This window comes from Anabas testudineus, chromosome 13 (genome assembly GCF_900324465.2).
Source record: "Anabas testudineus chromosome 13, fAnaTes1.2, whole genome shotgun sequence".
In the NCBI taxonomy this organism is placed as follows: Eukaryota; Metazoa; Chordata; class Actinopteri; order Anabantiformes; family Anabantidae; genus Anabas; species Anabas testudineus.
Window position 1 is genome coordinate 7,345,218 of NC_046622.1, and position 15,573 is coordinate 7,360,790.

Consider the following 15,573-nt stretch of genomic DNA (forward strand, 5'->3'; position numbering starts at 1 on the left):
GGAGCGCAGTAAGAGAGAGGGATTGTAGACCAGGGTGAGGGTGTTCACCCACCAGCAAATCAAGTTGATGTTGAGATGACCACTTTTTAGAGAAGGGTCAGGGTTTGAATCTGATGCAGGGAGTTACTTACTGGAGAAAGTCTCTATGGACTTAGTAATCAGGACAAGAGTTGTTTACTTAATACATGATACATCCTACGCTGGGTAAAGGGCAGAGTTGCAGCACATAGTGACATACTTAGTCATGTGTTTATAATGTTCCACCTTTTGAAGACAATTTCAAACGTTAGAACTCTCTAAAGTAGAATTATACCTTTCCTGAATAAACTATTAAAAGTGTGCATTTATTAGCAGTAAGCCTTAAGTTCTACATTATTCAACATTAAATCAATAAAGGTTTGATTTACGGGACAACAGGAAATCAAAAAGAGGGATTACGTGTGTATCTGCCTGCTTTTGTGTGATGAGGCAGTGAACTTGTATCAGTAACTATTTAACAGATACTCTACAGGTTCCTCTCAGTCAGTCATGAGGCGTCCTGGGATTCAGATGTGGACATGGACTCTGTGTGTCTTTTTAAAGTGGTTGAGTGTGAAACAAGTGTTGGGAGAACCGTAAGTTTAGAAACAGTAATATCGATACTTTTTGCATGATTTAGTAGGAGATATTTTTTTTCTAAATATTTGGTTTGTAGTTCTTCCGTCTGATTCACTGAGTAAACAGCTGGTTTGTATTATTATCTTTTTGCCTGTAGACAGTACATGGTGGCCATTCCCGCAGTTCTTGAAGCTGGATCAGAAACCAAATTCTGTGCAAGTCTCCTGCAGCCCAGCAGGTCTGTAGTCATGACTGTCACTTTAGTTTCTGGAGAGGAAAGCACAACCCTTCTCAACCACACATCCAGCGAAGAGTTTCATATGTGCACTCAATTTAAGGTCAGCTCCTGAAAACAATCATTTTAATGTTATTAATAGAAGTATAATTCTGACCAATAATTAATTTTATAATATAGACATTAAGGTGCGCACACAGATGTTACAGTAGCCAGTGTTTAGACAGACATTTGTGAGTTCTGTGTTTTTGTCTCTTAAATACAGTGTCTAAAATGTGTTTTTGTCACAGGTTCCTTTAGTGCAAAACAAGGTGCAGAAGTTTCAGGTGGAAGTACGAAGCGGCATATTTTACTCAAAACAAGTGAGGAAAGTGATGATCAAAGTCTATCAGCCAATGACATTTGTCCAAACAGACAAACCGCTCTATCTCCCTGGACAAACAGGTAACCTGAAGTTAATGATTTATGATGTTGTAGATATTTCTTATATAGTGCATCCAGACAGTATGTATGATGCTTAACTTTCGAAATTTTGTCATGTTACAACCTTACTCCAAAATAATATTCTCAAGATTCTATAAAAAATAATGTCAAAGTGAAAAAAATGTGTTTTAAATTGTAGCAAGTTATTAAAAATAAAAAACTAAATAACATTTATGTATTAACATATAAGTATTGAAAGTGTTTGCCACGACACTCAAGATTAAGTTCTGGTTTATCCTGTTTCCACTGATTATCCTTGAGATGTTACGACAACTTGTTTGGAGATCACGTGTTTGAATTCATATGCTTAGACATGGTTTGTAAAGATGTGCACATGTCCATATGAGGTCCCATAGTTAACAGTGGATGTCAAAGCACAAACTCCAAGACATGATTATATTGAGGCACAGATTTCAGGAGGTGTACAAAAAGCACTGAAGGTCCTAATGAACTCAGTGACCGCCATCATCCATAAATGGAAGAAGCTTGGAATCTCCAGTACTCTTCCCAATGTGAGCTGCCTGGCTAAACTAATCAATTCAGAGACAAGGATCTTAGTCAGGGAGATGACCAAGAACCCAGTGTTCACTCTGAAAGAGTTCTAGTGTTTGAGAATGTTCCAGATGTTCCTTCTCACTGCCAGACAGAAAACCACTCCACAGTGAAAGATTGCCAAAATGCACCTGATGACAAGATTCTCTGGTCTGATGAAACAAAGATTAAACTCTTGGCCTGAATGCCTAGCATCATGTCTGGATGATACTAGGCACCGCATAGCTCCTGGTCAATACCATCCCTATTGTGAAGCATGGTGGCGGTACCATCGTGCTGTGGGGCTGTTTTTCAGGCGGCAGGAACTGGGAAACTAGTCAGGATTGAGGGAAAGACTAATGTAGCAATATACAGAGGCATCCTTAGTTATAACCTGTTTTAGAGCTCTCTGGACCTCAGACTGGGGCAACAGTTTATCTTTCAACAGAGCGATAACCCTAAGCACACAGGGAACATAACAAAGGACTAGGCCAGATCTTCAGTATCCCAGACCTGAACAGAATTAAACATCTCTGAAGAGATCTGAAAATAGCTGAGCACAGACACTCCCTTATCCAACCTTATTGAACCAGAGAGAGAAGAGCAAAAAAGAGAAAGAAACTGCCCAACAATAGCTATACCAGGCTTGTAGCATCCTACTCAAAAACACTTGAGGTTGTAATTGGTGCTTAAGGTGCTTCAACAACTATTGAGCAAAAGCTGTGAGTACTTATGTAAATGTGATTTATTTTTATTTTAAATACATTTGCAAAGATTTACACACTTTGATATTACTGGTTATTGTTATTGAAGAAAGTAGTGAATTTATTCCATTTAGGAGTAAGGCTGTAAAATATGTGGAAAAGGTTACGCACTGTGAATACTTTCTGGATGCACTGTATACATTAAATGTGGTTTCCTAGTTTGCTACCAAATCATTATGTGTACACAACTGCAAGTAATTGACATAACATTACAAACTCTTGTATGTGGCTATTTATTCAACATACTGTACCAGTATACCAGTACATTCACTATAATATTGGAGTTCAATACTAGCCTTACATGTATAAAGCTTTTTAACTACACACTGCACTTGAAGATATGCTGGTTCTAACTAGCTAATGCTACACATGGAAATGCATTGAGAAAGCACAGATGGTAGCTGTAAGCTCCAGATTTCAAAGACAGTAAGAATCAGTCCATCTTTGACATTCAGTCTTGAAGTCATGAACGGTTGGAACTTCACAAACACACACACACACACAAACTTTGCTCGCTTGGGTGGGGACGGCTCACAGAAAAACAAATAAGTCCACAGTTTGTTCAAATCTTGAGAGGATGGGAGGAAGAAGAGTGATTTCTGTGCCACCATATATCCAACAAGTGAGCGCTGTCTGTGTTTTGCACTCTGCGGCTACTGTTTTTCTGTTTTCAGAGTGGGCAGTAATTTGGTCCTCGAGACTTGACAATTTGTCAGTACACCAGTATGTGTGTGTCTGAATACTTCTATCATATTATCAGACAGTGTGGAAGAGGGGGAAACAAAAGAGGGATGCAATATGTTGAAGAGTTAATGATTACAGGACACAGATTGAAGAAATTAGAGACAGAAAGACAAACTAATTAACAATCTACTCCCATATTAATGATGTTTAACTCTACTTTAGATGAGATGTAAAAAGCTGTGATCTTGAATTTCTTCCAGTGCATTTCAGAGTTATCACACTGGATACCAAGTTCAGACTCGTCAATCAGATGGTGAGTGTCTCTTTTTTTATTTCTTTTATTTCACATGATAACAGTAGTTATCAGGAATTAAAAACAATCTAAAGTGAATAAGGATATACACAACAGTAATTGATTTTAAAGGTGAAGATAACTTATGCACTGAAATGACATGAATGTGCTTTTTAAACAGAGTTATGTCAAAATTTCAATTAAATTTTTGTTAATGAGAGTTAAAACTAACATCACTTTAAAGTTGCAACATTGCAACAAAAATAATACAGAAAGAAAAAGATGAGTTTAATAGATCTTTTTGTAAAGGATTAATCTTTTCAAATTGATGTTGTGCATTTGCCAAATAAAATAAAACAAAGTAGAAAACGACTTTACACTCTGAAAATGCTTTGCATGTGAACTATTTCTTTTTTAACTTGAAATCTTTACAACTGGTTTCAACCGTTAAACTAAAAAGCGGTGGGTGCTGTGATTGGGTGGGTCCTCTCTAGTGAATGATTTTTTAAAGGGGGAAATTATATTTGTATAACACCACATACGATAATATAATTATAAAACCAGAATAATGACTGCTCATCAAAATAGCATAGTTCATTTGTCAAAAATGTCAAAAACACACTGATCCTTGATGATGAAAACAAATAAATAAACCATCAATAAATCACTTTGCTTTTTTGCAGTACAATGTCATTGAAATAAAGGTAAGAATATTTCCACACACCAAGAGCCAACTCCTTCTGTGAGGGTAAAATTAGTGTATCATCTATTGTTTATTATGTCTTGATTCTGAGATCATAAATACATATTTAATTATAATTTTTTATATTATACCAGGATGCCAATAACAATCGGATTGGACAGTGGCTCAATGAAACATCAAATGGTAAAATATTGCAGCTTTCTTACTCCTTGAATTCTGAGGCCCATGAAGGAAATTACAAAATTACTGTGTCACCTGGTGAAAATGAAGTCGGTCATGACTTCAAGGTGGAAAAATATGGTATGTTTTCTCTATTATTTCAACATTCAGTTACTATCCATTTAATAAAAAACACAATTTACCTTTCAGAAGCAGGAATGCTAACAAGCATGTTTTATCTACAGTTTTGCCTAAATTTGATGTTAAAATTAACTCACCTGATGAAGTAAGTATTAAGCAGGAAGAAATTAAAGTTGAAGTGTGTGCCAAGTAAGTAAAAGCCCTTTGATTGTGGATTAAAAATTGTTCTTTCTAAATAACTCAAATTTAAGATTTGTTTGTGGACTACTTTTAAACAAAACATTGACTTCCTGGTGTGTATTTGTCATCTAACCAGGTATACATATGGACAGTCTGTACCAGGAAGTGTTAAGGTTGTGGTGTGTCGACCTCTTCGCCACTTTTCCAATTATCGTAGTTTAAATTGGGAACATAACTCGGCAGCTCCATGCTACAATGACACAAAACAGGTACACAAAATGATTTGACTCTATCCACATTACATGCCTTACATTCTATTCACCTATGCATTATTGGAGCATGAATTTGGTGTCAGATCAGCAGTAAATTGTAAGTCTGAAGCAATTTTTTTTTAAATTGCTTCAGCAATAATTCACCCCAGTTGAAGTATTCATCAGTATTATAATTATTATTGTAGCAATCCTACCACACTGTGCACTAAAAAGCAAATGAGTATGAATTATGAATGTAGTTTTACCGGGTACTAAGAGGTAACATTGCTACAGATGTAATATTATTACCTCTATCTGAACACCCTACCACTTCTGTCATTATGTGTGTTTCTTTCTAGCTGACATGTTGCATTATTTTATGTGCACAATCTTAGAATTTGTTCTATGACTTAAGTTTACCTGTTGTAATCTGTGATGTATTTCAAAATTATTATTTCCATGTATTTTCGAGGTTCGAGTTTTTGGTACCGTGATTTTACTATATGTTTTTATGTTGTGTGTTTCTATTTTATTTGTTCTCATTTTGTTTTGTTCTCTAGACAGACAAAAAAGGCTGCACCACATTTACCATCAAGATGTCAACTTTCAAAAATCCTCATCATATAATGCTTGGGGATATATTGACTCTTGATGCCAACATGAAAGAGCAGGGAACAGGCAAGTTTTATTATGTTTATATTTTAAAATGAGAGTTGGCTATTAAAATCATAGCCTGAACATTCGTCTAACATGGAGGCTTCATATACAGGTGTTTCTCACCTACAACAGAAGATGATAAGGATTTCTTATGTTGTTGGAAAGTTATCCTTTAATGATACACCTAGGATTTATCGTCCAGGATCAATTGTGGAGGGAAAAGTAAGTGTAACGTTGTCTTCTCTTGTCTGTAAAAAAGTCCAGCTGAGGTATTGTACATTCTTAGTTATAAATCTCTGTGCTTCTAACAGGTTCAAGCACTGTATTACAATAATACACCAATTTCTAATATGCCACTGTACCTGTTTGAAAGGAAGAGGATAGGGGATACACAGTCATCACGTCTGCTGCAGAATCTCGAAACTGACAGTGATGGTGTTGCTGCTTTCTCATTTAGCACAACCAACTACAGTTGGGACATCAACCTCCATGTTCAAAGTGACAAAAGAGACAAAACCATTACTGTGACTATTTGCTATTTTTATTCTTTTTTTATATCTGAACATTTGCTTGGTCATTAACTACTTCAAGATCATATCATTTATCAATTTTTTTTTTCTTTGTATGTGCAGGTTGGCTATTTAAGAACACAAGTAGAAACCTTTCCTAGAAAAACATATTATGAAGATGGAGCTCACACAATTCAACAGTTTTCCTCTGGCACCTCTCTGAGGGTGAAAAAGAAAGATAAACAACTTTCCTGTGACACAGAAGAGGACATCTTTATTCAGTACACTGTAGTTGGAGAGGCCCAGGGCAAAGTGGATGTGATGTATCTGGTGAGTGAGGAGTGACCTGTTTCTGTCACCAATTGTTTCTTAAAGTACAGTTGTATTTGTAAAGAAACACTTGTCACTCTGGAGATTTTCTTGTATTGTACCATGTGATTCTGTGCAACGCATTGGTTGGCATCCTGATGAATGAGAAAGCTAGATTTCAGTGCAGTTGAGTGAGCTGAAGTTTTAGTATTACACAACATTAATCTTCAATCATCAACCCTGTCCTCACTTTTTGTTAAATTCCACAGGTCTTATCCAGAGGAGCCATTGTCATGCAAGGCTATAAAGAGATTGAAGTTAAAGATAAATCAGGTGGGCAAAGATCAGACTTAATTATGAGTTCAGTGAATGACCATTTAAAAAGCTGTTTTATTGACCTATGGAAGCATGTAAATAATGAATGGTAACAGGGAGCAAATGGTTCAAAACAGCTGGTTTTCCTGTTTCAGTAAATGAGGGTGAGGTGTCCTTTAAGCTGAAGATGTCTCCAGAGATGGCACCAGAAGTTCAGGTTGTAGCTTATGCTGTCCTCCCCAGTGAGACAGTGATTGCCAACAGTGCCGACTTCTCCACGGAGAAATTCCTCAGTCACAAGGTCAGTAAGACAAGAAAACATGTGACAATAACTGCTCATCACATGTAGGTGTAATTGTTTTAGTTGGTTGTGTAGTTATCTCTTCACTGACCAAAATAGTGAACAGTTCCTACCTGCCAAAATACTTTTATCTGAACTGATCAATAATGTTTCATGTCTGGTGGTGTGTTATGTTCATGTTCACCCTAACCCTAAGTCCAGAGGTTGCAGTTTGTATTTTGTCTGTGTATCAGGTGTCGTTGGAGTTTTCTCCATCCTCTGCTGTCCCAGGAGAGGAGGTCATCATGCAGGTGTCGGCTGATCCAGATTCTCTGTGTGGTGTCAGCGCTGTTGATCAGAGTGTCCTCATTAAGGAGCCAGGGAAAAGTCTGAATGCAGACCAGGTGAAAGCTGTAATCAACTGAAACTAGATCCATCCATCCTTTAGTTTTTGTGTCCTCTGGATAGTATTTAAAATTGTTTACATCTGTCAGTCACCAGTAACAGTTAGTGTGAGTAATTCTACTAAAGTCTGGTAGTCTAGTATTTCCTTGTGATGTGCATGACCTTTTGTCCAGGTACCCCAAATAATAATGAAAAAGTTATAAAACATGTAAGATTTACCTTATGGATAAAGGCAGTGTTAAGACATTAACTGTACTTTTTATTTACATCTCAAGAGAAAAGACGAAGACTTAATTATAAACTGTATTTATAGTGTATGGCCTTGTTCCAAAGATTTATCTAATGATGAGATGTTAAAAGAATGAGAAACATTTTGATTTGTTTACAGCTATCATAGCTACCATATTTTTCTTTTTTAGATATTTAAGTTGCTGCCTGTCACGAAGATTTCCCATATTCCAAATGAGGTCAAAGAGCCTAAATGTTTGACTGTACGAGCAAAACGAAATATTTTGGATGTTTCTGAAAGTGATGAAAAAAACGATGCCTACGCCGTTTTCGAGGTACTTTTTCTACATGAATTACTCTACAATTAAAATAATATGAAGAAATATTATAAAGTAACTTTTTTTTTTTGGTGATGTTTGTTTGTTCATTATCTAGAACATAGGATTAAAGATGGCAACAAACTTGCTTCTTCGAATACCTTCATGTGTAAAGCTGAAAGGAATAGTTTACAACCATGGTGAAATTTTTTTTACATCTCATGCTAAATATACACAGTTCAGTGTCTGGTCTCCACAAGTGATTCTGTATTTTCTGGTTTCATTTCAGGTCATCATACATGTATATCAGCCTTGATCCCAAGCCTGGGTATACCTTGGCATGTGGCCAATTATAATAGACTTTCCACTTATACTCCACCAATAATAACTGTTCGCACTTTCTTCCCTGAGACTTGGATATGGGATTTGGTGGAAGTTGGGTAAGCTTTAACTGCAAATGATGGGGATGAACTGAAGGAGAAAGCTCTTAGTTTCAATTCAAGCAATGGTTCAATTAACTGTAAACAACGAAACAATAGAACTCATTCACACAATCTGGCAATTTAACATCTGAATGTGAAAAGAGGATCATCCCAAGTCAAGTCAAGTCAAGAAGCTTTATTGTCATTCCAACCACATATAGCTGAAGCAGTACATAGTGAAATGAGACAACGTTTCTCCAGAACCATGGTGCTACATAAAACGGCAACAAGACAAACATGGAGCTGAGGACTGCTAAGTTGTCCTACCAAAACACATAAAGTGCATCCTGTGCAACCTAGTGCAAACAGTGCAAGAACACAAAGAAAAAGTGCAGACAGACGTCAGAAGACAGTGCAAAAACAGAACACAAAACAGCAGCGACCAATAGAGGAAATGAATACAATTTACAACTGAAAGATGGAAACATGACCAATCTAGAGAGTGTGTGTGTGTGTGTGTGTGTGCTCGGTTTCTGATATCTGATATCTAAATTATGTTGCTAGCACATAACAAAGTCCATTGGAAAAACATAAGTATAGCAATATAATAAACTTTGCTCTCTACATTGAAATGTGTTTTTGTTCTTTAATAGTTGAGGAAGATACGCCTTGTAAAAGGCAGGTAGCTGGTTTTTCATATGTTTGCTACAAACATACTGGATGTTCACATGTAGGATTTTCAGAAAGTCAAATGTGGGGATGACTCAAATGTTCAGATTAAATTTGCCATCCCAGTTAATAATCCATTGATTGACACTGTTAATGAAGACCTGAAGGGATGGTGTTTGTGTCTTTTCTGATCCAGAGCGTCTGGAACAAAGGATGTGTCCCTCACTGTCCCAGACACCATCACCACCTGGGAGACGGAGGCTTTTTGTTTGTCCTCTCAAGGATTTGGTTTGGCTCCTCTTAAAAAACTCACTGTGTTCCAGCCCTTTTTTGTGGAGCTCAACCTGCCCTACTCCATCATCCGGGGGGAGCACTTTGAACTGAAGGCGACCATCTTCAACTACCTGACCAGTTGCATTATGGTAATCAATGATTTTCAAATTACATAACTAAGTGTCAGCATGCAAACAGGTTCATAATGATAATGTTAACATGCTGTGTTACACTGTTCAGCATCTTTGTTTACTGTGTTAGTATGCTAGAGGTTTATGATTAGCACTAAACACAATCTGGAGCTAAACCGAACAAACTGCCAAATCCCATTAGAAGATTATTCTGATATTAAGATTTATGCTTTTATGATAACTTTGAAACTCTTTGTCCATGAATCATTCTATCAATAGTTTGAGTCCTACAAATCTTGCAGATCTCTGTGTTTGTCTAGTTTCAGATTACTGGTTGTTTTGGGACAAAGCTTCACATGGTGGAGCTACTTTTAGCTTCTATGCTGCTCAAATGTGTACCAAACTATCAGCTGTGCTGATTCAATGACTACCACTGAACTACGCATGACATTGCTTTTATTATGTGGTTTATACCTGCACAACTTATTAGAGACCAGCATGCACTAGTTATTATCCTCATGAGTCTGCCTGCATCAACAATCTGGACTATCTTTCTTTGAAAAGAGATAAACATTTTCTGATATATATCTTATATATATTTTTACTTATTTATTTACTGTGTTTATGTGAAGCTCGACTGCTTTTGTTGTATGTCTACACAACAGCCTGCAGTTGAATAAACTGTCTGCATTTGCTAGGAATATCCAGGGTTAAATTATAATTCATATTATTTATTCAACAGATCAGTGTGACTCCAGCTCCCTCTTTAGATTACACACTCACCCCTCTCTCTGGAGACCAGTACACATCCTGTCTGTGTGGTAATGGACGTAAAACCCTCAGCTGGACCATGGTTCCTTCAGCTTTAGGTAAGACTGAAACCATTTTTGATGGTTTGAGAAATTCTAATAGAAAAAGATGAAATTTAATTTAGCTTTGTTTTAGGGGTTGTGAATGTATCTGTGACTGCTAAAGCTGTAGCATCCCACGCTTCATGTGACAATGAGATTGTGAGCGTGCCAGACAGAGGTCGTATCGATGTGGTCACAAAATCTCTCATTGTGAAGGTTGGTGCCTAAATGCAAGATGACAGAGTTCACTATTAACATACATTTTTTGTCTCAGACTGTAAAAATGAAGGTACATTATTTTTTATCTTCTTCCACTGTAGGCTGAGGGAATTGAGATGGCGAAGGCCCACAACTGGCTGTTCTGTCCAAGAGGTCAGGATATACCGAGGAAAAATAATTGCTGACTGCAAATTTTTGGCCGAGAGTGTTACAGATGGTGTTTGGAAAAAGCCTAAGGAGCGTCTAAGGCTTGCTGCTGAGAATCAAAATCATCAATCATAAAAACAGGAGAGGGTGCACTTCTAACACCTGAGTTATGTGTCCAAACATCACCAAAAGTTGGATTTTGCATATTATGGGCACATAAACATTTTGTACATAGTGTAGTTCATACTGTATTCCTAGTGAAAACTATGGAAAAGATAGGAACATTTGAAAACAACAAGTAGTTGCATAAAACAAAGACTATATTTAGAGTTATACTAGAAACATTCCATGATGTCAATTTAGCTCCTTAAAATCTTTGTAATGTAATGTAAATGGACAGTGGAATGGTCCTTCACTTCAACAAGCCTGTATAAAGGATAATAAACTTGGAAACATTTTGTTCTATTTGTAAACAGGAGAAGCTTTGACAGAAGAAATAGACATACAGCTCCCAGAGAATGTGATTGATGGATCTGCTCGTGCTTCAGTATCTGTTCTGGGTAAATTGATGGATTTAATAATATTTATAACAGTGTCAGGTACTAAAAATGGACTGTTCTCAGTGACTGTTGTTGTGCAGGTGACATCCTGGGCCGAGCCCTGCAGAACCTGGATGGACTGTTGCGTATGCCGTATGGATGTGGGGAGCAGAACATGGCACTTTTAGCTCCCAACATCTACATTCTCCAGTACCTGAAGAACACACAGCAGCTGACACCAGCCATCAGTGAAAAGGCTACAAACTTCCTCACTAGTGGTCAGTCTCTGTTTGCTTTTTACTGCTGCTAAAAAGAAAAGAAACTCAGACATGTTAGATTATCAGACGTCATTTACCCGTAACAGCCTGGTCCTGTCTGTAAATGTTTGTCATTCCAATAGAAGACTTCAGATTAGGGTTCTGTTGCCCTGTGGTAGGTTTATCATATTGTTTTCACATGTGTGCATCATTAATACAATAAATGCATTAAATTGCTTTGTTTGTTTTACAGGATACCAGAGACAACTGAACTACAAACACAACGATGGTGCTTACAGCACATTTGGATCAGGACCAGGGAACACTTGGTAAGAACATTACTTATTAAACATATGCACAAAGTATCTAACATTTGCCATATTACATCGTGATATACAGAGTAAAACAGAACGTAGATTATGTGACATTATACAGAAAAATAAGCACATGTAGCACAAACAAGACTTCACTTACCTTAAATCTTATTATAATCCAAACATTCTTTGCAGCAACTTATTACAGTGTCTTTTTCTGTCATATAAAATCTAACCTTGTTCTTTGCTTCTCCTCAGGCTGACTGCATTTGTGCTAAGATCTTTTACTAAAGCTCAGACTTTCATCTACATTGACCCAACAAAGATTAAAGAGTCTAAAACTTGGCTGAAGAATAAACAACGAGAAAACGGCTGTTTTGAACAGTCAGGAAAACTCTTTAACAACAGAATGAAGGTTAGTTGACAGTATCTATACAGTCAGAATGAAAGTGAGGCTAATACAAACTAAAGTTATACTTAGATTTTACGTAAGTTACATGTATAAAACTATCACTGTGTATGTTGTGTCTCTACAGGGTGGTGTGTCTGATGAAGTGACTCTCACTGCTTACATCACTGCTGCCTTCTTGGAGATGAACATGTCAGCAGATGTGAGCAAACTAGTAAAACACTGTACAGCAAATATCTTTCTTAAACTGGTTCATTGATTATAAAAGATTTAGACCCTCTGTGTTGTATAAATGTATACATTTGTCACTTAGCCCACCAATATACACTATGGTTGTAAATAATAATATGATTTATGATATTGTTTTGCAAATGTATCAAAAATTAAAAACTCTTTCTTATGAACACTGATAATCATAGGTACAACTTTTTCTTTTTTTACTTTGAATGTATTCATCTTTTAAATGAAAGATAATGGATAATTTATTATAATTTGTTTCAGAGTCCTGTGATAACAAAGAGTCTGTCGTGCCTCAAAGAGTCCATCAGTGACCTCAGTAACACCTACACTACAGCTCTGCTGGCGTACGTCTTCACCCTGGCAGGAGACATGGAGACTCGTGGTCACCTTCTGCAGCACCTGGACACAGTTGCATCAAAACAAGGTGAGTCATCGTCTTAAAAAGAAGAAGAAGGACTCTAACAAAGGCTCAGTTTATAGTTTCATTCTCTCACCCTTTCGCCTCAACAGGAGGTGAAGTTGTACCAGAAATTCCTCCTTTGTTTGCAGATATTTTTGTTGATGTTGTTTTTAGGAGGGTTATTCCACTGGTCTCAGACTGCAGCAGAAACTTCAGCCTCTCTGTCTGTGGAGATCAGCTCTTATGTGCTACTCGCCAAACTCAGCACCTCCCCGACAGCTGAAGAACTGGGCTACAGCTCCGGCATCGTCAGGTGGCTGACGGGGCAGCAGAACTATTATGGAGGCTTCTCCTCCACACAGGTACTTTAAAGCCCAAAGAGATTCAAGTAGTACCAGTAATTGTAAATACAGGATTCCTCTCTGGGAAACAAACAATATATGAACACCATTTATCACTAAAAAACTTTAGTGTATGTGTGGGTCCTCTCCAGGTACTCCAGCTCTGCCCACCTCTAAAGGCTAGGTTTATTGGTCACTCTAAATGGCCCATGGTTGTAACTGTGTGTGAGTGGTTGTCTGCCTCTATGTTGGCCCTGTTATGGACTGGCAACTTGTCCAGAGTGTTTCCCGCCTCTTGCCATGACAGCTGGGATGAGCTGCAGCATCCCTCTGACTCTTTAGAGGACAGGTGGTTAGGATAATGGATGGATTGAAGCATTTTCACAAATTCAAACTGGTGGTTATCTGGAAACTACATAACATACCCGAATGAATATCATTTATTAGATTACATCAAACTCTTTTTTTGTGTGTATCTGTGTGTTTGTGTGTGTTGTACATGTAGGACACTGTGGTGGCTCTCCAGGCTCTGGCTCTCTACTCCACTCTGGTGTTCAGTCCTCAGGGTTCAAGCACAGTGACGGTCCAGTCTCCCAGTGGTCAGCTGACATTTGATGTGAACCAGGACAACAAACTGCTCTACCAGGAGAAGACGCTGCAGGACACTACAGGGAAGTACAGCCTGGAGGTGAAGGGCACTGCATGTGCCTCAGTACAGGTCTGTCAACATAAAAAATGGACATAGAAATTGAGGAAATGTATTTTTGAAACTTTGTTTTAATAAATATTAAATGTTGTGTTTGTGTTTCCCAGATTTCTCTTCATTACAACATCCCCACTCCGCCTGATGTCACCACACTTAGTGTGGAGGTCAAACCTGAGGCCGACTGCAACAGTGAATCTCCCAGACCCAAACTCACTCTGAAGCTAAAATCCCTGTAAATAACCGACAGGCAAATACAGATCGTCTCATATAACTAACAGGACTATGAAAACCAAGGTTCAATCTTACTGGGTCACATCATGTTTTCATTTATCCCCAGATACAGTGGAAAGTTAGACAGTACAAACATGGTGATCCTGGACATCAAAATGCTGTCTGGGTTTGTCCCAGACTCAGAGTCTTTGAAGAGGGTGAGTTAATTAAATCCACCTCTTCTGAATATGAATATATGAAGATCTTTTAGTGATTTTTGTCTTTATCTAAAATGACAGTATTAGTTGAGACACAGACAGTAACAAACACAGGAGAAGAGAAGGGGGCATGACAAGCAGCAAAGGTGATGATAACACAGCTGAATATTGTCTCCTCACAGCTCAAACGTGCCTTGTTTGTGGATCGTGTTGAAGAAAAGGAAGATCATGTTCTGATGTATATTCAACAGGTGAGAGGACTTTACATCAGGTAACATACAAAGATGCTCTCCAGATTGTATCTGATGTTGTCAACCTGTATCTAACCAACAGTTACCAAAGGACATACCAATTAACCACCAGCTGGAGATTGTTCAGGAGATCCCAGTGCAGAACCTGAAGCCAGCTGTGGTCAAGATCTATGACTACTACCAGCCAAGTAAGAAACAATTCATACCTCCTGCCTAGATCCAACACACAATGGCAGACTATATAGTACTGTTACTTGAACAAACTAAATAGTTATAATAAAATATAATCAGAATGTACCACCAATGTTAAAAGCTCTGGGTACAAGAATAAAGCTTGATATTTTATTTTCTGTTTCTCTCAGGTGACCAGGCAGAGACAGAATACATCTACCCTTGTGTTGCAGGTAACAGTGCACAGTAATGTAGAAATGGATCAATGTATTGGACACTTTAATCTGGACAGTGACTTAATTTAACTTTCAACATTTCTTTTTCAGCTTGATAAATGAAGTGTTGTCAGCTGACAAGTCATCACTGATTTCATTTGAATAAAAACATATTTAATTAAAGCTTTAGCTTGTTTATTTCCACATCTGGCTGTGTGAACATGCAGCTAAGGCTAACTTTCTATTCTGCCACATTCTTAAAGCTGTATAACTACGGTGTGTTTTCAAAAATGGACTTCTTGTACAATGGTCAATAAAATTTAACTTTTCACTACTGAGTGGTATTGTCACTTTGGAAAATATTCACATTCCACATGTTGCTTTTTTGTCTTGAAAAGTCTATTTAAACTCTTGAAGACTCTAGTCTCTGCAGAGAACATGTAACAGATAGTGTGAGTAGTTATATAAATATATTAATTTCATCTCCATTTTCTGTATAAGCACCTCTGTCACACATGTGGCAGCATTGCTGGCAGTAAAATTAGTAGAT

At 37.5% G+C, this 15,573-nt stretch overlaps 1 protein-coding gene across 1 annotated transcript; it reads left to right on the forward strand.

Moving 5' to 3' along the window:
- Nucleotides 1-521: 521 nt before the first annotated feature.
- LOC113148144 (alpha-2-macroglobulin-like) lies at nucleotides 522-15,294 on the forward strand. The gene is made up of 36 exons (XM_026339675.1): nucleotides 522-614; nucleotides 755-935; nucleotides 1,123-1,276; nucleotides 3,555-3,607; nucleotides 4,270-4,290; nucleotides 4,424-4,589; nucleotides 4,694-4,778; nucleotides 4,906-5,038; nucleotides 5,581-5,698; nucleotides 5,790-5,899; nucleotides 5,989-6,201; nucleotides 6,310-6,516; nucleotides 6,765-6,828; nucleotides 6,966-7,111; nucleotides 7,345-7,494; nucleotides 7,915-8,058; nucleotides 8,159-8,240; nucleotides 8,330-8,480; nucleotides 9,328-9,553; nucleotides 10,278-10,404; nucleotides 10,481-10,602; nucleotides 10,707-10,758; nucleotides 11,229-11,312; nucleotides 11,393-11,569; nucleotides 11,802-11,877; nucleotides 12,121-12,277; nucleotides 12,399-12,473; nucleotides 12,773-12,935; nucleotides 13,086-13,273; nucleotides 13,758-13,970; nucleotides 14,066-14,190; nucleotides 14,296-14,386; nucleotides 14,569-14,637; nucleotides 14,720-14,825; nucleotides 15,000-15,041; nucleotides 15,135-15,294. Exons 1-36 carry the CDS (start codon nucleotides 529-531, stop codon nucleotides 15,137-15,139), a joined length of 4,362 nt encoding a protein of 1,453 aa, XP_026195460.1. The 5' UTR covers nucleotides 522-528; the 3' UTR covers nucleotides 15,140-15,294.
- Nucleotides 15,295-15,573: the final 279 nt, after the last annotated feature.

What these genes read in the sequence shown, in the direction of transcription:
- LOC113148144 (XM_026339675.1), top strand. Translation starts at nt 529, where the DNA reads ATGAGGCGTCCTGGGATTCAGATGTGGACATGGACTCTGTGTGTCTTT. An exon ending in ATATGTGCACTCAATTTAAG is followed by an intron (nt 936 to 1,122) that starts GTCAGCTCCTGA and finishes TTTTTGTCACAG; the next exon opens with GTTCCTTTAGTGCAAAACAA. An exon ending in ACAATGTCATTGAAATAAAG is followed by an intron (nt 4,291 to 4,423) that starts GTAAGAATATTT and finishes ATATTATACCAG; the next exon opens with GATGCCAATAACAATCGGAT.